The sequence below is a fragment of the Ptychodera flava genome, chromosome 3 (assembly GCF_041260155.1).
Source record: "Ptychodera flava strain L36383 chromosome 3, AS_Pfla_20210202, whole genome shotgun sequence".
Lineage (NCBI taxonomy): Eukaryota > Metazoa > Hemichordata > Enteropneusta > Ptychoderidae > Ptychodera > Ptychodera flava.
Window position 1 is genome coordinate 16,033,786 of NC_091930.1, and position 27,419 is coordinate 16,061,204.

At 39.7% G+C, this 27,419-nt stretch overlaps 1 protein-coding gene across 1 annotated transcript in view; it reads right to left on the reverse strand.

The window, feature by feature from the left end:
- The window catches only part of LOC139129631 (adhesion G protein-coupled receptor L4-like), a 61,064-nt gene that overhangs the window by 30,258 nt on the left and 3,387 nt on the right, over positions 1-27,419 (reverse strand). The window contains exons 2-4 of the mRNA XM_070695292.1: positions 16,111-16,162; positions 14,459-14,710; positions 13,291-13,539 (exon numbers count right to left, since the gene is read on the reverse strand). Coding sequence (XP_070551393.1) covers positions 13,291-13,539; positions 14,459-14,710; positions 16,111-16,162 — 553 coding nt within the window. The remainder of the gene's footprint in view (positions 1-13,290; positions 13,540-14,458; positions 14,711-16,110; positions 16,163-27,419) is intronic.

Below are 27,419 nucleotides of genomic sequence, written 5' to 3' on the forward strand. Positions count from 1 at the left end.
GTAACATAGCATCCCATGTCAAGCCGGGGGCTGACATGTAATGGGCTGGATCTAACTTGTACGCTTCTAAACATGTGTCACGGAAATTTTCAAATATATTCGCAAGAAGGAGAACATCCGTCTCACAATAGAATTCCATATAATCACGAATCGTCTTACATCCAACTTCGTCCCATACTCTTAATGCATGTTCGTAATCAGACTCTGAAATCCCCTCTTCCGTCAATTCGCTATAAAATTCCCCCCTCTCCGGGAGCTGGTTCTCTCCCAGTCTGTCAACCGAGTCTAAATATTCGTAGGGGAAGAAACCTTTCGCTCTTTGAATGTCCGGGTACGTAAGTGGTACTGCCGTCCATCCGTGGTCCGGCACAGTCGTTGCCAACTTCGCCAATGACCCCATCATCACTGAGCACTATCCATAAACTTTATAGAAAAGAAACGTTTCTTTGTCTCCCTCTTCCCTCCAGCAACAACAATTGAGGCGTGAAAAATAAATGTTTTCGAGAGACCCATAATTCCTCCATTGCTCGTCTTAGCTATAATTTTAGGCTCTGGTCCGGTACCCCCATCATCGATTTCATGTAATTCTTTCAAAATAAAAGAACCATCGTATCCCTTGAGGTTGTGAAAGTAGATAGGAATAGTTCTCGACGGCCGGCATCCTTCGCAATAGAAGGTCGCCTCCTCCTTCACTACTCGGTATCCTGCCGGCTCTCCACATGCAATACAGACTGGATCACATCCGTCGCGCCGGTAATTAGAAGGATCCCTCATCGGTATTATTTTCCAATAATACGATTTAGAATAATACTCGGCCCGTTCTTTCATATCCTTTAGAAAGTCTGTAACACAGGAGAGCCCCGTGAATGTTCTTTTACCATAAACAGTGGGTCGGCCCGGGCCTCGTTCCGAAGAGGTCCGCGATCCTCCCCACCCCCGTTCCACCATAACATACGAAAGACAAATTGGAATGTGCCGGCCGGTCCCCTTCTCAATAATTGCCTCAGTATCTGCATAGACGACGTAGGGAGAAGGAACCTTCTTCCGATGTCCTTCAAATTGACACACTTCCTTAGGAAAATCTGGCTGGGCAGTGTCTGTTCCACAGTATACCTGATGTTTTTCTAATTCTTCTGTTGACTTAAAACCTCTTTTACAAACCATACAAATACACTTCCGTCTGCGCTCATTCTTTCGATTAGTACGAGAATTACGAAGGCGATTTTCCGCAGTAATTGGTACGAAGTGAGAACGGCCGCCGTCTTCACCAACTATCAGTAAGATATTTGCTATTTGATTCCTATCACCTTCGGAACGGGCTCCGCCTTCGGAACGGGCTTCACCTTCCCTTATCGGAACGGTTCCGTCAGGGGCTCCGCCAGGGGCACTATATAACACAGTTATGTCGGACGGGGAGCGGGATCATTTTCGTAGATCTGAAATACTTGAAGTTTGATGCCTGGATTTTGCTGCTCGAAGCGCCTGAATACAGTCAGATCGGCGGGCGTGGGCGTGGGAATACCTTCCCAACAGTAGTCAGCAATAAATGGGGCGTACGTATTCCATTTTCTCCTTACCTGACCACATTCTTTTCACGAAACTCGGGGTCGGCCAACTTTAAACTTGCTACGATGGCGTATTGAAAACAGTTCTCGCTGCCCGAAGGTAGCACCAGATCGCTAACACAATGCTTATTTTTTAACCATCCGGGAAGTTGAATCCCAGCCCCCGGGCCAGCCCCGAGTAAAACTTCTACTAGAATTACTTCAAAATTAAGTATCTCCTCGAGAACGAGACCAGAACCCTCAACATTTTCAATTGTATCAAGCATAAGGTCGTAGCGATCTATTAATTGTTGCCCCACATCCGATCCCGATCCTCTTACATCTTTTGTGTATGTATCTTTTAATTTAACATACAATGTACGCGGTTGTGTATTACCAGTTTTCGGATCCGATAATTTGACTTCCATTTCGGTATAAACAGAGTACATCTTTCGTTCTTTGACCATACCTTCAATATCCACCAGCTCCCCGATATCCTTGACTCGCTTGACTTCAGGAAATTCTTTTCGTAAAACTGCTCCCTTGAATGCTGTATGTAATTGACTGGCCATAATAATCTTTATGATATATACTATCCTAAAAATTTTTAAAATGAAAAAATAATTATTCTATGATAGGTCATCAAAATCCACTATAATATTTTTGTCAGCATTTATTTGTTTATATATCTCACCTAATCTTTCTAAGTCGACTATTTCTTCCGCATCTTGAATTTCTGGTTTATTAGGCGCAGCACAAAATATTAATCTCTCAACAGTGAAAGAAAGAGCACGCTTACTTAAGCGCGGTTTAAATGCTAAGAATTCTATCTTACTACCTTTCCGGATATTACGAGGTACAATAGCAGGATTTTCTCTGGCTGGCAATGGGCTCACTGTTTTAAAAGCACAGTCATTTCTTGAACCATATCAATACATGTAGCGAAATCGGAAGTGTTTCCTCCTCTTTTAAACTGAAATTAAAATACGCAACTGGCTGAGGCCCCTCGCTCCCTCGCTTCTGATACACTTTAGATGGATTGTAAAATCCAGTAGTATTCTTGGAGTGAGCGGCCAGGCTTAGAGCATAACTTTTAGCAGTGCTTGCATCGAAACTTTCACCTAGGGTACGGAATATTATTAAATCAGTAAACTTTTGAAGACTCGGTTGCCAACGGACACACACCCCATCACATGTAGCTGGATCTTTAGAACCATATTTAGGTCCGATGTTGAAAACTACTTCTAGCTCACTGTCTACGTATATGAAAGGATCTACATATTCACCAAATACTAATTTGCCTCCATCATCAATTTTGATGTTTTCTCCGGTTTCAAGTATTTTTATTGCATCTGAAATAGAAAGGATTGTCATTGTCTTATCGTATATATCTTAATAAAAAAAAATTTTTAAAAAAATTTCTATGATATAGTATCCCCAAAATGTCATACATATTCATAAATGGACCAACTGGAAGTGGTAAGAGTTACGATGCAGTAAATTTGTCTGCGTCTCACGTACCAGAATTTGACACTAGTTTTTCTAGCAACATTGCCGACTTTTATAATGAGCGCCACGTTTCGATTGCCGATTTTCAGAATCAGTTTATAGAACATACTCTTAGTTTACAATGTCGGGCTGGGAGGACCTCTCCTTCGGAACGCTACATTATTTGTGACTCTTCCATAATTCAACATCTAACTTTTTCTAGAATCCGGGCGTGGCAGCGGAAGAAAAAAGATTGTTTCTAGAGCATTTGACCATTTGCATAGTTTCATTATCATATTCAAAGATATGCCTTGGGATTATTGCAGCGGAATGTGTTGACTCGAGCCAGGTCGTACGAAATCACCGGTACCGCCTTAAAAGAACTAGAAGAGATTCACAACAAGTTCAAACAGACTTTCTTAGAAATTTGCCACGACTACAGGCTTCCATGTTTGGTAATTAGTCAGCCCCTTACGCCTGAAGTTCTCAAGAATATACTTAATCCAACAATTGATACCGAGACAGTCGGACCAGTAGATTTTCCACAAGCTTTTGACTTTGGAATTGCATGGGGCAGCTCACGCGATAGCGGCAGCCAGGGATTTTTAATAGACGGTTTCGAGGAGGAGGAACTTGAAAAAGCTTACTTTCCACCTGGTCAAGAACAACTAGAACAACCTCGAGTCTCACTCGAGAACCTACACAAACTTCTTAATGCTTGTGAAACAGTGTGTGCTTATAATGCTCCGTTTGACTTACGGGCACTTGATATGATGAAAAGGGTGGACTTTGGAGTTACTTGTCTATGGTTCATGTCAGTTGTGTACATTATACTTCAGCCAGAACTTATCGATAAAGCTGAACAAGGAGGATTGGAAAGAACGGACCGTGGCAACATGAGAAGTCGCTTTGAAGATCTTGCAAACTTAATATGTTCAGGAACCTCCCCTGTACCACCTCATCCACATACTGCCGAAAAAGATGCAATAAGTGAACATTACTTACGACAGTACATGATAAATACTTGGCCAGGTGGGTGGAAGCGAGGTGGTAAACTGACACTTTCTTCTTTCAAGAAATTAAGACTTTTTCCATGGTACTTATTGAATAACTTTCGTAAATACTTACGTTAGTACTTACGTTAGTACTTGACAAGAACCAGCACAGGAACTTACGAAGTACTTACGAAGTTCTAATAACATTTTCTTCTGGCTCCCAACTATTGAAACTTTCCGGATAACCGCGCCATTTTATCAGATAATATTTCTTTCCCCTAATTTTTTTCGTCTTCAAATTCGTTCTACTCTGTACAGCTCGTCGCGTTCTGAAGGTGCGCTCTGAAGTTCATCGGAGTAGAAAGTGCCGAGTATTTCCTCTCCATTCAGATCTTTTATTTTGTAAACTGGTGGTGTTCCCAGTCCAGCCGCATACACAACTTTTGAAACCACGAAAATCTCCTCTGTCCAATTTGGTAAATATCCTTTCTTGAAAGTGGTCTTGTATTTTGTAATTCGGACCCGTTCTCCCGGCTTGAATTCAGGGTTGGCTCCCCCGGCTGCCAACTCAGGACCGAATAGTGTATAAAATGCCTGCCAATCGTTGTCCTCTGTTACGTCCCTGGGTTTCATTTTGATACTTCCATGAACGGTGTTGTTGTAATTCTCGAGAAGTTGTGGTAGAATGGGGAGCCAGGAACGTGTCTGTCTGTATGTAAAGTATTTCCACATCATCGTCTTGAGGGTCCGATTAAAACGTTCAACGACGCTAGCTTTTTTGTCACTGTAGGTGTGAAACCAATGAATGCCTGACTCCTGGAGCCACCCCTGCATTTTTCGATTAGTAAATTCCCGCCCCTCATCTGTCTGAAGTTTGTCGGGCCTTCTCCCGGATTTCTTAATCACGTCTTGTAGCGCCTGTAACGTATCATCAGCCGTTTTTGACTGTATCGGCCTGGCCCATGCGTATTTACTGAGCACATCGATTACTGTTAGCATGTATCGAATGTTTTTATTCTCTTTTGCGAATGATGAAGGGAATTCCACGAGATCCGCTTGCCATTGAGAGTCTATCGATGTTACGAAAACGCGCCGGCCCGTAGCATGAGTACGAGGTACCGGTTTATGTAGATTATAAGTTAGCTGAGTTTTTAACCAGTCCTGTACCTCTTTCTTAGTAACGTGGAGTCCGCTGGCGCGTGCTGCGTCATATAATTTTTGTACACCTCCAAAACCAGTTTTCGGGTTGTAATATAATTCTCTAAGAGTGCCTTCGGTGTTGTCACCTTCGGCTTCAGCTTCCATAATTGCTATATTATACGAAAAATTTTATGTCGTACGGAGGGCATCTATATAGTACCAAATCGGCGGCCACCGGACCCTCTATAAATCTCATACTATACGGATGCCGTAAACGAAATACTAGTTTACTGAATGGCCTACTTTTCAATTGCTTGATTAGGCCCACGGCTTCCCGTTCTGACACCTCCATTCCATATTCTTTTATAATAGTTTTGTTGTCTATCTTGTTCGGTGTGTAAAATAGTACTAACATCTGTATGTTTTCCCTGAATGGTTTACTAATACTAGTATATTGTTGAGTCAGAACCCAGACAGATAATCCGTCGTGCCTTGCGCTGAAACCAAGTTGGACTAAAACGTTACTGCGCTTCTTCATATCTTTGGACGAGGCGCAGTCATCGAGGATTATTAAAGTGTTCGTTCCAGCCCATTCTTTATGCACGTAGGTTAATGTATCATCCACTGCATCGAGTCCGACTGGAAATATAAACACATTATCATCGGTGAAAATGAATCTTCTATTATACGCTTTATTATTCATGAATGTTGGGCAAATGAATATCACATATTCGAATTTCCTTAAGTACGGACCGGTGAGGAGGTCCAACATAAATTCTGTTTTGCCAGAATATGTCGGTCCAGTTATAATCATGTTGAATGGTGGGGTTACGTATATTGACATTTCCTCTGGATCTATATAGTTAGTGACTTTATTCCAGTACCTACAATAGTAATGAATATTGCTAAAGATAACAAACCAATTTTACCATATTCGTGAATAGGGTCTACGCTGGGCAGATGCTGCCCGTTCCGGGGAGGGGAGGGGAGGGGACCGAATCCGAGTCGTGTCATTGTGAGGTGACTCTCCGGACTCGTCCTGCCACTTCACAGGATCCGGACCCCCTCCTTCCATCTCGTGTACAGCACTTTCTCGAACTTCCGTGTTTATATCACCATTCACCCCGAAGGACATAGATTCTGTAGCGTATTGCAATTCATTATTATAACCTGAGATTGCCGGACCCGAAAGAATGACCATTTCAGACGGCAAGAGAAGTAAATTGGGTGAGACTGCCATATCAAGTTTGACACCAGTATTCATTATTGTGTCTTGATATCGCCTATAACTAATTACTTTGTCGGTATTACGAATTTCATCTTCGAGGAGAACACCGAATTCTTTTCGGACTTGCTCTGCACTGCCAGTATCGCCCACTATGGTACTACGAATATTTGCTTGTGCGCCGAGTATGCAATATACGTAGGCTTCAAGGCTTTCATTGAGGCGAGCGAGACCGGCCTTTGTTAGTCCCGAGTCTCCCGTCAGAGGAATGAAACTATTATATTGCCCCTCCGATCCATCATTTCGGAAGAAATAATAGTGTGGTCTGTCTTTGTCGGGCAGTACATGTTTTTTCTTTCAAAAATGGTATGTGTATAGAAAACGCCTCCGTCGGCGGAGAGGAAAAAGTCCCGACCGTTGTATATCGCTTTTGGCTGTCGAACGGGACCACGATTAGTGTAATATTCATAACCATAACCAAGACCTTTATTTTGACCTTTTCGATAACGAAAGTCGGACTTCGTTGGACTTATATTTCCAAATTCTGTACATAGAAGTTCATATTGGACGAGATTGTATGGATTGTCGCCGGCTTTGAAGGTGGGGGTATCGTCTGGAAGTGCAACGCCCATTTCGTGAAGGATCCTACGTATTGTAAAGTATACATGGAAACGGCAGAATGATCGTATTTGGGGCGGAAATTTCTTATCAAAGAGATGGGCGAATGATATACCACAACCAGTAGTGCTACACCATACAGCGAAATTCAGTTGCTGGTCCCAATATTTCATCTTTGGGCTGCCCAGCCAGACATTACTTTCTTTCGCTGATCGATGAGTGATTACGTTATCTTTGAACACATCCCGAGGATGAAAAGTAAATTTATCTGTCGGCGTTACATATATTTCTAAGTCCATGAGAATAGGTTTTATTCCCCCGTCCGGTTTGGAAGGGGGGTATCAGCATGCTGTACTGTCGGTACGCTCGTCTTATTCAATTGAAAAGCAACTGGGAATAGGTCTGTACTCATTATTCGTGTTTCTATATACAGATAGATTTAAATGGAGGAGAATTTTCCCGGAATCCCTGTCGGAATCCCTATCGGTACGGTTCTGTTAGGGGTACTAACATTCCAGACTATGTTAATACTTTATTTCGGATTCAGGTTTAAACGAATTTTTTATTTTTTACTAAGAATAGATAACATACTGCAAACAATGGAGAATTTAATAAAGTCATCGGCAGCGGCAAATATGGCAGCGCATTCCGAAGGACCAACCGCAGCGTCGGACGCTCGATCCATAATAGAGACGAAACGTGAAAAAATACTCTGTGTCATCGCAAGTGGTCAAAGCAAGTTATTTTTTGGTAAGGAGTTTACAGTTAGAGAAGTGGAAACTTGGAAAGATGAATTCATAACACGAGCCTTTAAAGTCTATGAAGCGAAATACAGTTCTCTTATAAGTGATACCATCACTCAAAGTTTTATAGATCTAGGAGCCCGCGCAATAAGTCAGGTAGTTCCAATCGATGATCGAGATAACTATGCCACTGATCTTAAAAGGATTTTATTCTAAACAGTGAAATAAAACGATTATCAGGACGGATAGCTTACACATGGGGGCCCGTGATTGCTCTAATTTCCACCGGTTTAATTACGGGTAAACATTTAAATTTTAAAAAAATCGGGTTTAATATAGTACCTGAAATAAATGGATTCAACTTCGCCGACTCAGCAAACGGAAACGACCTCCACACCGCAAACGACGACCTTCCCGACTCCGTCACAGCGCAACATAGAGAAAGTTACAATGCCGCCGAAGCATCCAGGGAGAGTTGCTGCGGGCAAGAAATTAGCGGAATGGAACAGGAAAAACAAGGAGAAGAAACTAAAAGCAATGGAGGGGGGGAGCGATGCGGTAGCAGACCTACCGCCTACAATGAAAGAACAGTGTGATAATAATTCACGCTGGTATAATAAATGTTATCTTGTTTTAGGAATTGTGGGAGTTTCATTGACTGCATTAGGACTATATTGGGGGCGTGCTCGACATACCCCCTGTTCCGTCCGGCCTCCACAGAAAGCGAAAAAAACAGAGCACGTAGCAGCTCCATCCGGAACAGTTCCGACAGGGGAGGGGGAGGGGGAGGGGGACCCAGCTCCTCTACATTGTATGAGATGGATTAACTCCCCATATTTTTTATTTTTATTTTTTTATTTTATATACTAGTCAGCAATCATGGATATTAAAACAGTTGTAAACACAATGTACGATGGTATTGTAATCGCAGGACTTGCGATGGGATATCTAATGATCTCCAGCAAATTTCTGAAAATAGAGGTTGGCGATCCAAGTCGACCAAATTTAACTCGCTTGGCAAAATTAGGCGGTGCGACTGCTGCCGCAGTTGCGACAAAGATCTCCTTGAACAGAAAAATATTATTCCTGCAGACCTTATACTTCGTAATGGGCACCTTCGGAATATTATTCATCGAACATTTATACTTAGTAATATATACAGCGCACAACAATGATCATTTGGATTGAAAGCCAAACAGGTGAACCAGTCACTGTTAATTTTTACCCTTGCATTGACACGACACAGTTTACGAAGATAAGACTGCTAGAGTGCGGACTATATAATTCATGGCATAACATAACATCGACGAATAATGTAATAAAATATCAAGAAGGTGACCAACCGAAGAAGACTAAATCAATACGTCCAGGTAACTACAATATCGATACGTTAAACAAAGCAATCGGTTGAAGCAAAAAATTATTTTGAAAAACATCTGCCGACAAACCACGTTCTTCTAACTTTGGCTAAAGATGTTAAAGTTTATTTCAATGCTACAGGTAGCTTCGCCAACGTCGTTGGCTTTTCAGATAAGCCAGAGGACAACCCAGTTATAAAAAGTACTATGAGTCCGAAGAAAGTGGATTTCTTAACAGTCACTAAATATATAGTTCATTCAGATGTAGTCGATGTTACTGGAAATTATGTTTCATTTGGTTCGGGTGCCTCCGGAGGATACATACAGGGGAAAGTATCGAACTGTTTACAAATACTTCCCATCCGGGATACGAGAGAAATAAGTGAAAAGGTTACTTACGATTTTAAAAACGGAGCAATTTCTATGCCATTGAGAAAGGGGGAGATTGGATGAATTCAATTCGTATCTGGATAACAGATCAGGATGGGAACATGATCGATTTCAATAACTGGCCAATTAGCTTTTGTATTGAATTATTGTAGTCCCGAAGCGGGGCCGGTGTAACCCTATCGGAAGATAAACCATCCCACGACCAATCCTCCAGCAATATAGATCATCTCATATTTCTTTTGCTCAGGACTGGGCTGATAATAATCTGAGAATTGAACTTCTTTGCCTGACGTAGAGTTGCTTTGCACCGCTTCTGCTTCTTCCAGGATTTCTGCATCTGTATCTCTTAATTCTGCCGCAGCATGTGCGTCCTTTGCCTGATTTTCTCTTTCCCAGTCAGCCTGTAGTAATCTTTTTTCTGACCAGACGTTGCGATCATGTTCAAATTTTTCTAATGCTTTATCATGTCGGACCTTCTCTTCAATAAGAGCATCACCATTACCGGAAAGCTTTTGTCCGATAATATTTCCTCCTGTGAATGCCGTTGCATTTAATACAGCACCGAGAACTGTCATTCCTATTGCTGAAGCCATGACTGTATATTGTATATTACAAGGTATTATTTTAATTTTCACTGTATATAGGTCCCTACGGAGTATGTCTGATCCAAGTGGCTTCGGTCTAGGTACAATTCGTATGCAAAATCTTGAGCTTGAAGATCTGAGTGATGTTAAAGTTAACAATAATACTAAGATGGCTGCTAATCATAATAAGGATTACGTCCTTCGTTATAAAGACCGCGAAAAATATTTCGTTTTAGCCAATGCCGCGGTGCCACCCTCCCACGAGCATGCTGTAGAATTTTCCGAACTTAAAGACATTGATGAAACTGTAATTGACGCCACAAAGGCTTCGAATGATTCTACTCCTTTTGCTCTGACATGGGATTCGGCTAGTCAGAAATTCATGCCTTATAATGTGCCGCGTAACATCTTAGATATATTGGGTAGTGAAATTGCAGGAGGTGTTGCTGAACCACCAGGAACTCCGAATGTGATTTATTTTGATAGCAATGTAAACAAATATAAATTGTTAGATTTTCGTAGTTGGCTTACTCCTACGAATCCATACATTGCACTTCTTGGTATACCGATTCACCTTAAAATTAGTCCTCTTAATACAATAATGAAGGCAGATAATACACTAAGAAGGTGGATAAACGAGGGGGAGAATTATTGCTCGTATACAGCTAGCGGAGTTCCAGTTAGATTATTTTGGGACACAACTTTAAAGAAACTGGGCTTGAAAAGTGTCGGTGACGAGGCAGCTGAATTAACTTTACAGACAGTAAATCAACAGATGACTGATAATATGAAAATAATTGAGCATGGTACAGTTCTCATTAGATGTGTAAAGTTAGCTACAGGAGACGAGTTTGACGATTTGGTTGGATATTATGCTATGAAAACAGATAACAGAACAACTTGTGATATTATCATAAGTATTGATAAAGATCGGGGAGGGGAAATGAGTATTGAATGTTTTGTTGGTGGGAATAGAATAGAGAACGACTTAGGAACTACATTTGTACGTAGAGATAAAAGAGTGAACACTTTAGATATCAGTACCATTCATCTGAAACGTCTCATTTTGTTTGAAGTAATGGTCTTCCGTCACATTTTAAGTTCAGAGGAAATTACTAAAATTTTATCTATCAGGTGAACAAGTTCGCACCGATAGGAACTTCGTGTTCAACATCAGCAGACTCCGCGACCGGCCGCCGGACTGACAACGGGGCTCCTTTATATAGGCTAGTTTGATGGTGATGACTCACACGGAATTTCCCGTACACCTTCGGAACGTGTATAAACATGCTCAGCAGGAATTTCCCTGCTTAGTTCAGGACAATGCACTGCTGCGCATGCGTGAGTTCATATATAGGTCAGGGTTATACTTTAGTTACATGGATGGTTAATTTTTCCTTCGCTTCATGTAGATAAATGAATAAAATGGGGTGTAAAATTCTTACTTCATCCCAGTTGTCCACGCTTTCTTTACTACTTCGAGTTGAATGTTTCCATGGATGTACACCTTTCAAGTAGTTCGCGCCTCGAAAATGAAAGACAAACGTTTGCTAAGACGATTCGTCAAATAAACTGTCGACCATTCTCTTCAAAATAAAGAATAAAAGGGGTCACTATGCAAATTTTGGTACTAGAGAAACACATTACCCAATTTTTACCGATATTTGGAATTCAAAATGACTGACACCCCGTGTTATCTCTATGCAGTAAAATAAAAATCCCGACTTTCACGAAACCGAGCCTGCGAAAACTTGATTCTCTTCCAACGCTTCAAAATGAGCCCTTGGCCAAGATCAAAGTTTGAAAATCTGAATATCTGTCCCCAATGCACAGTCTGCGTTAACTCCGTTGAGATATTATGTTTACTTCAGTTTATCGCGGACTTACAGCCACACCAGCACAACGAGTACAAAAAATCTCTTCGAAAAGCTTGAAAAGCAAATCTGTAGAAAGTAACATTGGTGAAGGTTTCAGCTCTTGACCTTGTATCGTTTGCTAAAAAAGACAGGAATTCGAATTAGAGGAAAATTGGAAAACTACCCTAAGACTACATATTATCTTCGAAGGGAAAAAGATTGACAAATCTGTGAATGCGTACATTTATTCCTACTTATGGTTATTAATAATACCGTGTTCATTCCGGTAAGTGCCGTACTTTAGTAAGGCCCCCCTCTACATGCATGGTCCTTTCCCGACAAGGATACATTCTTGCAACCCCTCCCGCCACCCCTCCCCCCCTTTTCAAAGAATCGGCATTGGGAATGCAAATACTCCTTACTGACTGACGATCTTGTTAAATAAAATGAAGTGTGAAAAAAACTGTGAAGAGTTTTTTCCAAAATTTGTAGCCGTGGCAAGTGAAAGTCACTGTCGGGCACTGAGTACGCCGATTGGGGTTGCCAGACTATATCGCCTTTTAAGTTGCTATGATACATGGAGATGGTTTTGGTGGTGAATACTTGCAATCAGTTGATGGGTCATCCTGGGTGAGGGAAGTCCGAGCAAGCGTTAAGAAGATGATATCTGATCCGATAAAATAGCCTACACCCTAAGTGACACAGCACTGACTTATTCACAAAGTAACTTAACATGCATTGGTGTCAATATTTCAATATAGGGGTTGCATCCACGGGACGTGCGCTGCTTAACAAAAAACATTAAAAATACGCTGAATCGAAAAACTATTCTCCAAATTATGATGAACGCGTCTCTGAGTAAATATTACTCGACTTGCAAATTACCATCTTTCCCCTTGTGGGGAATTTTCAGAAAATATCTGCTGGACACAGTTCGAAGACAGCCAGTAATTAGCGACGGCTTCCGATTGCAAGAGAACTCAAGTCTCTTTCTCAGAACCGCAATAATTTAACCTCGGTAGCGAAGTAGCATGTCGCCATGGAAACCCCTACTACAAAAATGTAGTTGAAATAGAGTGGAGAAAAAGTTTGTCTTTAGGAGTGGACCGATAGAATTTTAAAAGGGGTGGTCAGGATGCCGTTAAGGAATGTTTCGTATCCAAAACTTGGAGAGTGGGTTTTAGAATGCATCATAAAACCATCCTTCCAAACCTTCTACCTTAAGACGATTTTTTTTTTCGAACACATAGGCAATTTTTAGCAACATTTCTGCATATTTATTCCGGGATTTTGACACCCTCCCCCTCTTATCGAGATATAATAGTAAAATCTCAGGCTGAATAACTCACCTTTGACGGAAACCATGAAAACGCAGTGCGCCTTGTTACCGGATCCATCTATGGCCGTTATGTTTATCAAATGATTGCCCACGGGAAACAAATCACCTGATTGGTTAGATTCTACCACGGTTACGTTTTTGGAATTATCAGACGCTGAAACGTCTGCCCACTCAACCCGTAGTTCGCCAAATGCGTCCCCAGTACTTGCGTAGCAAGTCATGTTGAGAGGGCAGTTTGATATCACGGGTGGCTCAATATCTGAAAAGGGGAAAATGGACACAATATCAGTTGTTTCTGAGGGGAGTGGCATCTCGAAGGATAAACTGAAGATGCTAAACAATATAAAACTTGGACTACTGTTGACAAAACATCCCTTGACTAGTAACGAAAAAAGGCTAGAATTAAACTCGAATTAGAATAAACGTTGTGTATGCTCTGTCCACTTCGGTAAAAATGGGAAAGCGACGAAAATTCTCTATTTTAACCTTTATTTACCTTTAGTTTGAACATCATTAAAATTTAAGAGGTACCTTTTTGTTTATACGCGTCTTTCTATTTCTTATTCTGTATAGCTGTAAATTTATCGTGTCTGTTATAGTCTGTGTGCAATACCCTATCTCTCTGTCTCTGTCTACAGTGATTGTACCCTAGTCTCTGTCTGTTTGCATCAGCTTTTGCCGTTTTCTGTCTCCATGGCACTGTCTATTATTATCTATCTCTGCTTATCTGTCTGCTTCTCTCTTTCTCTCTCTATTTATCTCTCACTGAGAACACCCCTCGTTTTGAGTTCTTAACGATATCGTTCCCAATTTAACCGTCACATCGAGGTCAAAGTCAATGTTTTGTAACTATTTTTTTTCAACATGTGCAAAAGATGATTCCGGATCATACATTCCTTGATATATTATCCGTGTTCTGTGGTACAGAGAAAAAAGAACCTGTCGCGAACGAGGGGAAATATTTGCCCAATGTTTTTTGTGAATATCTGTCAGCCAAATACAGCAAATATACGTAACAAACACTATACACACGTTACTGCAAGCCCTCCATATTGGCCAATACCTCTTGCACAATCAGCAGTTGCAACTTAACCTTGATTTGGTGACACTTTTATCAAGTAATTTACGATTTTATTCCGCAAAGATGACGAAGATATATGAGACATTGATGGGCTCACCTTTGATGACAACGTTGAACACGCACGTATCCAACGGATCGTTCTGTCCTTCTTCGGCGGTGTAAGTGACCTCCGTGACCCCTATCTCAAATTGACCTAGGTGGTCTGGGTAGGAGGCTGAGCTGACCACGACATCAGGGCTATTTGATGTTGGAGCTTCCCAAGACACCGTAGCATAGTTCTGACCAGGCAGCGTGGTATTTTTTATTTCACCGGGACATCCCGTGATATACTTGCTACTACCATATAACCCTAAAGGAGAAGACACAGGTGTGAATATCTACATCAAATTTTGCCAAGCAACAAAAAATGTCCGCAACAAAGTGGCAATATTTATTTATTTACACTTTATTAACACTTTTAATGAGCGGCCGATGTACGCGTTACACTGAGGTTCATTCGCACGCGTATATAGATTTGCGCACGCATTCACCACAGTAAGTGAGCACATACATCCATTCACCCATCCGTCCGTCCATCTGTACATTCAATAACATGTATGTAACATACATACATACATACATACATACATACACACGTACATACTACTACTACAGGCAAGCTTTGCCACTTCGATGCCTGGTATGCATGTTTTTTACACACACTATACGTTTTCATATCATTAACAGGAAGGAACATAATGACTGGATTGTTTGTACAGGATAAACAACAGAAAAGCATGTAAGCCTGGAGACAGATTACTATCACCAGTCTGGGGTGCAAATTAATGTATTTACGACCAGATGGCTATTGACTCACACACATCTAAATTAAAGTCAGGCACACTATTACCTACCAGAAACATGATATTTATTATTCCCTTGTACTTGGACAAGAATGTAACTTTCATACAAAAACTACTGAAATAAGAAATAAAGTAAATTATTGGAATCTATTCAACAACAAAGGTGCTTCTTTGTTTTAAATTTGAATTTTCCGACTAATTTGAATCTTCTGATAGTCTGATAGCAGAAGCTTAAACTACAAAAGGTAAGTATTATCTCAGTAACAAATTGTGAATTAAAGTACATGTTCTTTACGGTGACATAAGACACTGTATTATGTGTTCAAACTTTTATCAATCTTTAATGGTTGTCTACCATTTGACTCAGGTCACACTAAAAAAAAACTTCAAGTTAAAAGAGTGTAAACATTGAAAGATTTTGGCAAAATTCTGAACCACTCCATGTGCAGAGATCTATTTTTGAATTTTTAACAATGTAGTATTCACAATTTGTTGCTGAGAAAATACTTACCTTTTGTAGCTTAAGCTTCTGCAATAGGACTATCAGAAGATTCAAATTTAAAACAAAGAAGCACTTTTGATGTTGAATTGATTTCAATAATTTACTTTATTTCTTATTTCAGTAGGGGTTTCAGTAGACATACATACATACATACATACATACATACATACATACATACATACATACATACATACATACATACATACATACATACATACATACATACATACATACATACATACATACATACATACATACATACATACATACATACATACATACATACATACATACATACATACATACATACATACATACATACATACATACATACATACATACATATAGTATTTGTAGGAGTTGCAAACATTGCATCGAGTAAGACGATCGAGCCAATAACCTTACCGTTGTGTTGTGCAGCTGCGCATAACCATATAAACATCACGGCGTACAACAACTACATTGAGAGATTGAAAGAAACACTGCTGGTCAGTATAGATAAAAAGCCTGGACGTTCGAACTCAAGGGCATAATCTTAAAGTTCGCAAAATTAACGGATTGAAAAAGCGCTGCTAACTGTGAGAACATGACCGTATTGACTGTTAACAGACAGCCACGACCCTGGACCACCAAACCCCTTTACGTGTAATTTCAATGGTAAAATAAAGTTAATCACTGATCTACTTAAAATAAATAGCAAATAATTCACTATTGGACTATGAGTAGAACATCTTTCCAAGATGTACTTGAGAGACATTTTATCATTGCAATTACCTCAACCACCTCTCTCTCATTCTCCGTCTCTGTCTGTCTGTCTGCGGTCTGTCTATTTGTCTGTCTCTGTCTCTGTCTATCTGTTTCCCTTAGTCTCAATGGGTCTGTATGTTTGTCTGTCTCTGTCTCTCTCTGTCTCTCTCTGTCTCCCCCCCCTCTCTCTCTCTCTCTCTCTCTCTCTCTCTCTCTCTCTCTCTCTCTCTCTCTCTCTCTCTCTCTCTCTTGACACTATTGTATCCGTGTGGTCGTTTTCAGATGTGCCTTTCAGATTTCTAATAAATATAGCCTGTGGATATTACATTATGTATGCAATGTTCGATTTTCAATTTTGCAGTTTCCAATTTTATCTTGTGTGAGTCTATCATTGCTTGTAATGTGCCAGTGTTTTCCTCTCCTTATGATCAGAATTCAGGTATCATTACCTTCACACCTTTTACGGGCTTTATTGCAAACGGAAACAATGAAAGCGCCCTCTTTGAACTCTGTGCACACATATCCGCCACCTCTGATATCTTGTTCTTTGACATTCTGCCGACAGAGCCGAAAATTTGGCGAATGCCGTTGAGGCTTTTAGAGATACTAAGGAGCGGTATCCTCAAATGTGAGACTCCTCTCACATTTGTTAATGGTGTTTTGTTCAGGGGACAAGGAGAGAGTCTCGCATTGTTTACAAAAAATATCTGTGTCGTTATTTTTATCTGTAACGAAATGTCCCCGTGAAAAATTACAGTGCTCGATTTCGAAAGCAGAGCGTTATAAATAATAACACATTACTTCAAGTACACATAAATGTTATTTATGTTTCATGCATCCTGCAATCTTCAGACGGAAGTTTTCTGTATGTATGCAGGATGCATGAAACCTAAATTTTGTGTATGTATATATATATATATATATATATATATATATATATATATATATATATATATATATATATATATATATATATATATATATATATATATATATATATTATATACACACACACACACATTGCTAAATGTTGGCTGCAGGTACGTTTATGTAGTACAAATTTACAAACATGAGGCAACACCATGGCATGTATCTGCACAACTTGATTATCTTTTAGGGACAGACAGACAGACAGACAGACAGACAGAGTAACAGACAGAAAGACAGAGACCGGCAGAGACAGAGATAGACAAACATACAGACAGATTGAGACAAAGGGAAACAGATAGACAGAGACAGAAACAGGCAAATAGACAGACCGCAGTTCCCAAAAATACAAATATGCATATTTCATCGAAATTTCAACAAATACGGCTTAGTTTTTTTGAAAATTAGGTTTTGTTACAAGTAGGGTTGACATGTCACCCCTATTTGTAACAATCAACCCTATTTGTAACAAAAGTTAACCCCATATAGAGTTAGTATGATTTCTGTCAGAAAAAAGATTTTTTGACATTTTTTACTGAAATTGGTGAAAATTGCCCGAAACAATCTTTTGGCATGTATCTACACAGCTTGATTATATTTTACTAGTCGACCTATTATGCCAAGGAACTTGCACAACGAAATTTAATATAACGAGCAGTTTCAGAAAAAAATGAGTTTCGACAAGGAAAAATACGAAAATTGCCCACAAACATACAAATATGCATATTTCATTAAGATTTCAACAAATACGGCAAAGTTTTTTTTGAAAATTAGGATTTGTTACAAACAGGGTTGATTGTTACAAATAGGGGTAATACAGGAGGCACGTAGGATAGCCCTATAAAAGATTTTAACAAATCTGATTCTTGCCAAAAAAAAAACCCCCAAAAAACTAACTTGCATAAAACTGACTAAAACTGCTCCCGTTTTTTTTGTTCCAGAATACTTGTCCCTTTCATGATAGAAGGCCAATAGAAATTATTATTACAGTGAACGAATGATAACCGTTGGGGGTCTCAGATAGGACATTAAATAATGACGTGAAAAGGGGATATTTACGTTATCTTTACATTTGAATATTTTCTGCGGTTGGTTTTTTCGCTAACCAATCTGCTGATTTTCTTATTGCAACGTGTGTGAACGTGGCAAAACAATTAAACACACTGGGCATAGTCTGTAATTCACAAACCTTGTACGTATTCGCACAAATTCCAAACGATAATGAATGAATTCAGCAACCTGCATGCCTAGAATGTTACAAGTATGCGATGCTATTGTTCCATTTTCCAGTTCTATAACTTGCTGAATTAGCAAAAGACAAAAAGAGAAACGGCATCTTTGCTCTTTAACAATTGAGAGGTACAGCAATTAGCTTGTCATCCGTGGCACATTTTGATTTGATATTCAACGGCACTTCTAGTGCCCCGACGCACTTTAATGATACCAATCAAGACAAAACATTCGTCAGGACGTGGACACATTGTGTTGTGTTCATTAGAATGAATGGACAACACTTCGGTCTCTGAACGAAAACACGTTGCTAAGTAATTGGCGACGTTAACCTGAAGCCTCTTGTGGACAAGTGTTGATTTTTTGATTGATCACGTGACCATAACCTATAGTCCTGTCTTCAGGCAACCTTTTTTTCATTCTGCATGAAAAAATTTCGTTCTAATGAGCATTGGGGCAATTTTTTCTGTCATCTTTCGTTATTTGCCGTCAGTCTGTATCGCTAAGTCATGAATTTATTTTAAGCGGCAACAACAATCCCGAATGAATTTTCCATGTGTGTCCCGTCATTTGTTTGCTTAAAGACTTGACTAAGTGATGTACATGTGAGGTGCAAAACCTGGCGACGCCATGTTCCCCGGTCACCATGGAAACGTGATTCGTCCATCAACGCGGTTGGCAAATATGCTAATCTCGGTTAACCTCGCGCATGACTTTGATAAATGAAAAGTAAATTTTAACGCTGACACGTTGTAAATACCGTGGCAAGAATGTGTACATTTCAAAAGTGTAAACCATTTAAGGTAATTGATATGCAGGACTTGGCGACACTATATTTCAGCCAGTGACATCCTGAGTGTGTGTGATCTATCTTACTATCTCTGTGCTATGGCGCTCAGCCAGTCTGTGGTAAACATCTGTCCCTGTATACAGAAGCGGTAACGAAAATAGTAATACAATATTTATCAAGATGAATTTAGACCTGGCAAATGTATTTACACTCTCCGAGAAAGAGCTATCCATTCTCCCGGGGTTTTTGTTCATTGTTGATGGACTTTTGTGTTTGGGTTGGCAACATATTTTAACCAGTTCATTCTTTGGAATTTGTATTTACCCTTTACAAAAGATTAGTACATATATATGGGGTAATTAGTTTGTACCACGTGTCTGACATTTAAAAATATGAGACCTCTGTATAGTTAAAAGGGGAAAAAAATAAATTTGTTAATTTTTAAAGCGCTTTTATTACGTTTCATGTAAATATTTTGTTCATCAACTCAAGAATAATTCATAACTGTCATCACAACAGTCAATGATGGGGCAGAATGCCAGCTTGGATGGACGGATCTCAAATGTCGAATCGCGTCATGCACCCGAAAACAAACGACGGCAACACACTAGACTTGCGTCGTTGCTGTCCTAACGCACTTTGGCTGACGAGAAGTTTCTCTGAAACGAGAATTGCTGTGAGTGTGGGCTACCAACGGGCCCATCCATCAAAGCGCGACTGTAATAGATAATGACTTTTTCTGGCTCACCGATATCAATTGTGATATATTTAGGATGCCAGAATTTGATAAATAGTCTGCTTGCAATTCAAAATGAACAAGGTGTTAATGTTTTTTACTCTGATTGAACTGGCAGCACATAATGAAAAAAACAAGTCATCGTTGATGACACAGTCCCCACTTGTTAATGGGTATTTTGATTACAGGTCCTCAGAGAGGATAGAGTCCTCTTCATTAGGTCTGTGATAAAAATACTTTTGAATGAATTCGCTTGATACATGTCTGAGTTATGGTTCAGGACATGAAAAAATCGTAACAAAATGGTCGCACAGTGGCCATATTGGATCGCATCACAAAACAAATTGATGTGCATAGCTATGACATAGGTCAATGTCCTTGTACCAACTTTGAATAAAATCGGTTGAGATATGCCTGAGTTATGGCTCTGTACATGAAAAATCGTAATAAAATGGCCGCACAGCGGCCATTTTTGATCGTATCACAAAACAAATTGCCGTGCACAGCTATGACATTTGTCAATAAACTTGTACCAACTTTGAATAAAATCGGTTGAAACGTGCCTGAGTAATGGCTCTTTACATGAAAAAATCGTAATAAAATGGCCGCCTGGCGGCCATATTGGATTGAATCACAAAACAAATTGACGTGCATATCTATGACATTGGTCAATGTCCTTGAACCAACTCTGAATAAAATCGGTCGAAACATGCCTGAGTAATGGCTCTGTACATGAAAAAATCATAATAAAATGGCCGCCTGGCGGCCATATTGGATCGTATCACAAAACAAATTGACGTGCACAGCTATGACATTGGTCGATGTCCTTGTACCAACTTTGAATAAAATCGGTTGGAACATGCCTGAGTTATGGCTCTGTACATGAAAAAATCGTAATAAAATGGCCGCCTGGTGGCCATATTGGATCGTATCACAAAACAAATTGACGTGCATATCTATGACATTGGTTGATGTCCTTGTACCAACTTTGAATAAAATCGGTTGGAACATGCCTGAGTTATGGCTCTGTACATGAAAAATCGTAATAAAATGGCCGCCTGGCGGCCATATTGGATCGTATCACAAACAAATTGACGTGCATCTGTATGACATATGAAGTAATCCTTGTACCAAGTTTGAATGAAATCGCTCCAGGCATCTCAGAGATATCTGCGTGAACGGACGGACGCACAGACGCACGGACGGACGCACGCACGCACGGACATGACCAAACCTATAAGTCCCCCCGGACGGTGTCCGTGGGGACTAAAAACGCCTTCAGTTTTTTTTTATTAGCTGCGTGTCGGCAGCAGCCTCTATATATTATAAAATCTCGTAATGACAAACAAAGTGGTGAAAAATCATACCAAAATGTAAAATGGAAGAAAAAACCAGCAGGACACGGTACAATACATAAATCAACATATGTTTGTCAGTTGAGATTATTGGGGCTGACGTTAAAACCTTCACCTCGAACCAATAAAGTCTGCAATTTCAAACGTCTGTTCTGTCTTAATGCTATTACGTACCCGTCACTGGAACAAAAATACCTTGATTTTGTGAGGTCCGTGAATGTGAACTTGACAATTTTGGTTCATCAGAGTTGCTTATAACCATTGCATTTCCTAATCGTATTTATCTCGGTCACAATCGAAGCACAAATAGTCGTTGATTCCAAATAAAAACTTGACAAGTTCGTTACGGTTCATTTCAAAGTGGCAATAAAAACCAAACACAGCCATTTCAAAGACAACAATCAAAGTCAATGGCGTGGCAGTACAGTGACGAAATCCCAGTTGTTACCATAGTGATCGCGAAGATTCTAACTGGCGTCGTACATGTGCAACTGCTGTGTATTGTCTAATTGGTCACAGCCAACTGTCGTCTCCGTTTTGCAATGTACATAACCAATCACAACCCTGTAAATTCTAACATCTCAAATCAAACCAAAACATCCACATTGTATCAGATGATTATAATACCGAAAGTTTACCCATCGCCATGTATTTTCATCTTTATTGTCTATCTCTGTATCTCTGTATCTATCTCTCTATCTCTCTATCTATCTATCTATCTATCTATCTATCTATCTATCTATCTATCTATCTATCTATCTATCTATCTAGATAGATAGATAGATAGATAGATAGATAGATAGATAGATAGATAGATAGATACATAGATAGACAAGTGAGAGCGAGAGACAGGCAGACGGGCAGATAGAGAGATAGAAAGAGAGACGGACATATAGACAGAGAGACAGACAGATATAAAAAGAACGCACTTTGTTCTTATCCGGTAATCAGTGTTCTCCTTTTCCAGGACGAGCCTCATTCCAACTTTTCCCCACACAGAAACTGGGCACTTTGGATTATTCATACCTATCTTAATCCTACTGTTCGTAATGTTTATGTCGTAAACACATCTATCGCACACTTTAAACACCTTTCCCGGGTTCTTGAACCCGGTTGGTCAAAATTGGCTGTTCTGGCCTTTTTGATCACCCCTCTTAAAATGCTTGGATGGTTGACTTGGAAAACAATTAACATTAAAGTTTCATTAGCATTTAAGCCAAACACCGGAGACATCATGAGACACGAACAATCGCAGCAACACCAATTCAAAGAAAAGTCAAATTAGACTCCACGAACAGCAAAAATTACAAAAACCTGAAAGCTATCTGAAGCTGCTAAACTCGCACTTCTAGAGATACCCTTTCAAGAATCGCGATAAACCAGCTTGCAAACAGTAGACAAATTACCATAAAAAACTTTGACAAGGGTCGGGTTTTGTCTTCGTCAACACAAAAGATTACGTACACCACAGTCCCTCCACCAAACTGTGCGTACACGAATGCGAAAGGCAATTACGCAACACTAAGTCACAGTCCCTCCAGTATTATACACAACTAGCCAGTGACGACACAGAACAAACAGTAAACAAGTACACGAACTATTAAACAAAATGTACGAGAACAAACACATCGATCATGATACTTGTAAGTATCTTGATCAAGAAAACATAAAAGTCGTAACCCGCAGTGGTACTTATTGCCTAAAAATTCACAAACCTCGGCAAAATTCTAAAAGACACACTATTCAAAACAAAGTAACTGAAGTAAAGAAACATAGAACAAACAAACTGAACCACCAACGAGAACTCACAACGAGACCCAAACATTAATATACTTGCCTCGCTACTCGAAGAACAAGACCACTAAAATGCATTAAAATAATTTTTCACAAGCACAAACTAAGGAAAGAATCTACACTGCGACTGATGAGACACCACTCTCGGGTTTCGAAATGCAAGCGTCAAAGGGCCACTCTATCAACTCTGTAACACAATAGGTCTGACTGCGTCTCGCCATAAGCTTTCCCCACACAACATTACCGTACACACTGACCCAAACTTCCTACAAATATCCGAGGCGAAACAAACATTTTTGTTAACACAAACAATCGGATAAGAATGTAGGAACACATTTTTGAAACGAATCAAACACAAACTCGACACAAAAACATTTTGGATAGTTAGGTGGGAGCCTCTTTCACACTTTTTACATTCATTGCTCTTGTGTGGGGGGTTGTCAACCTGATGTAATCGCAAATCCTCAGATTTCCATCTGATATAGGTATGTACGTAAACAAGAAAAGTAAACTCATGAATTTTAATAGACGGGGTGGCTAAGACCAATTTCAATAGAGATTGGTCTCAGCCACCCCGTCTAAGTCTGTGTGGGGAAAAGTTGTCATGTTCTTCAGAAAGCCACTCATCATAAACATCAGAAAAAAACGATATAAAATTACTATCATAACGGTGTTTTTTACTTCAGAAAGAGATTATCTTTTCTACGTTTAGCTGTCTCTCTTTGTTCAGTTTTGCAGTTTTTCGGGGTTTTTTTCGAGGCAAAAATGATATGCAGGAAGTCTGTACGGGGTTCGTAGCTAAACTATTACACCTTCAACACTGAGGTTGCCAAGGAAACGTCAGCGTTACTGTGTTCCATACAGTGGTCGAAATACAATATCCAGTTGGGAGTACCTAACAGGACAGAAGTTAGCGGAAAATCGAGGTTTTCAAGCGAAGAGCAGACGATGAAAAGTATGAGGAGAGTATCCAATGTCGGAGATGGAAATGCCACAGAGGTTAGGAAAACGACATATGATATCAGAAACGCCCGGTGCTTTGAGTGAAGTTTAAGATAGAATGCTCCTCGGGTACAGGTATTCTGACTTTCAAATTTTCACAATTCTTGTCAGGTGAAACACTTGTGGAGGCTCATTTTAAAGCTCTTGGACTAAGAAAAGTTTTCGGCTTCCTAGTTTTTCGAAAATTAGAAATTTCATTTTAGCCAATAGAGTTAACACAGGGTTGGCAGCCATTTTGAATCATGTCAAATATCGATAAATGTCAGGTAATTTGCTTCTCTCGTACCAAATTTTTTGAGGTGATCCCTGATTTTCATTCTTGGTTTGGTAAGAGTGTGGTTGATAATTTCATTGAGGAAAGTTTTGAGCAAACGTTTGAAGTCTTTCTTTTTTCGCGGCGTGTACTGCCTTAAGGGAATCTTCTCACGTATACATACTACACACACTATTAAAAAACAACCTTAGATAACCTAAGGTAACGATGCATTAGCCAAACGCAGAGACGGGAAATACTCCTTGGAAGATTTAATATTACTAGTAAAAAAAAACAATTCATGGAAGGAATGTTGGGTCGCGATAATCTTCGCCTGGAAATGTTTGTGCCACGGGAGGATTTGTTAAATCCCTTTTAACACTTTTAGTATTTAAAGTGTTAGTTGGCCGTTAGTCGCATTTCGCTGGCTACTTCAAATAAATCGGCGATGATGGTGATATCAGTTTACACATCATGTGTATCAATTTTACATTGCTTGTAATCTGTCGGCGATATCTGCATGAAGGTCTTACGTCGTCTTGTCCGTCTAAAACGTTTTCAGGCATGCTTCCATGACACCGCTCGCCAGGTGATGTTTACCATCCTTGTTAAGTCTCTAAGCAGCTTTTTTTTTCTCTCGTCTCATCTACATCAATCTCCAATTAACTCATCTTCGCATCGATACACTTCATTCGCCATTTTAGGGAATCTGTTCCGCGCGCTCAATAATCATCCGGCTATCACCGGGGCAACAAGGCGTAGAGATTTCTTTCTGAGAACATCTTTTCATTTTGGAAATGAATACTTAGTGGATCCTCAAAGGGCATAAACATGATTGCACCGCGGTAATATCACCCCATTAGATGCCTATCACACAAACTCAGTCGACTGCAGACTATATGAAGTGTCATTTTTTTTAGATTGACAAAGATCTTTCAGAGATGATAGTGTATATTTTTTTCGCGATGACTTGAACGGCACTGTTGACTTCAACGTTGAAGACTTGATCAGTCAATTATATTGTAAGCTGAAACTTGCCGTTAAACCATCAGAATATCATCAAAATGCACAGAAGGATATTTTGCCATTCGCATCTGCTTCATCAGCTCATTCAGTACCGGCAAAACAGGCAGGACTGTGACTTGCATTTGCAATGTTAGATTCTCGAGCTTATTGAAACTAGATTTTATGTGACAGACACGTTCTGGCCTCTACAACCAACTCGCCCTAATCACTATTTTGTAGTTTTTTTATGAATATTTTATACATCGGTGATCTCGACTACCTCGGATGATATTGTCATTATTTGTTTGAAATTGGTTTCCCTGGACACCAATCTCACTAGTGCACGTTTTTGATCTAAAACATTTATGACGTGTCAAAGGAAACATTACGAGTATTTCTACCCAGCCTATGTATGTATGTATGTATGTATGTATGTATGTATGTATGTATGTATGTATGTATGTATGTATGTATGTATGTATGTATGTATGTATGTATGTATGTATGTATGTATGCATGTTTGTATGTATGTATGTATGTATGTATGTATGTATGAATGAATGTATGTATGTATGTATGTATGTATGTATGTATGTATGTATGTATGTATGGTTCTATGTATCTATCTATCTATCTATCTATCTATCTATCTATCTATATCTATCTATCTATCTATCTATTGATCGATATATCTAAATGAATTTAATTATTGCCAATGTTTGAAGATTCATTGCGTGTACTGATACTTTAATATTTTACTTATTACTTTGTTAACAGTTAACTTTCAGGATCACCTTTTTTAAATACTAGTAATTGTCAGTAATTGCCATTGTACAAACTGCTAATCGCTGCTGTCACTCTGACTGATCCAAAATCTCTTCTTTGACATATTCGTAAGACACTAATATTGTCAAAAAAACTTCTGTATATTTCTTCACTGCTACTCACGTGGTTTTGACCGCAGATCAGGAAAGTAGCAAAATAGTCCATGTTACAATTAAAAAGGCAATTGAGTGCCGAACGCTCTCCTCGGTCTACCGGTTGATATGTAACTTGTCACGAGACTGTCGCACTCTTTTCGCTATATTCAATGGAATGTCCATTACCTAGCGACTTTCACCGAGCAGTAAATTTCGGTATTGGATGACGTGTAGTCCGATAACACTGACGCGGAGTCTAATAACTTTGATTTTTTTAGGCGCTGTTCGACCTCACGGTCGACTTATGTAAACATCAGGGGGGGGGGGTCTGACGCAATATCGTTCTTATCAAACGGTAACAATCCAAACATTGTACGTAAAACCAGTAAAAAACTACGGTTATATGCTTCTGCGGAACCGTGATTTCTTTACTGTGCTGGTTGGATTCCCATCCTGCGCGCTCAGTCGACGCGCTTTTGCGCTTGACGTGTACCACGGTCGCACGCAGTAGAGCGACGAACTGTACGTTCGTATAGGGCATACTGAAAACAACTTTTTCAACTTTACTGGTTACGTGCGACTTTTAAAAGATATATTATCGGCAAGGTTAATGAAAAATACCTAGATTGGTGACCTTGTTTTCATCAAACGCTTCAAAATTCAGGCATCATATAGAAAAAAAAGATAAAGAACGAGTCAGACAAGCTTGCGTGACTGCCATGACATCGATACAGATCAGTCATTCTCACGTCATATTGTCAACCGGGATTTTAAAACAGGCATAGGCACCGCCATGGAAAGGAATGCTCGTACATTCACACGCATCGAATCAGCATATCTTAGAAATGTGGCCCCAAACCTACATGTAAATCCCTTAAAATACGCGGCAGACGTTAATTGTTGCACGTTAAATCCCGCATCGACTTCACAAATCCCCCACATGAACAAAAACATT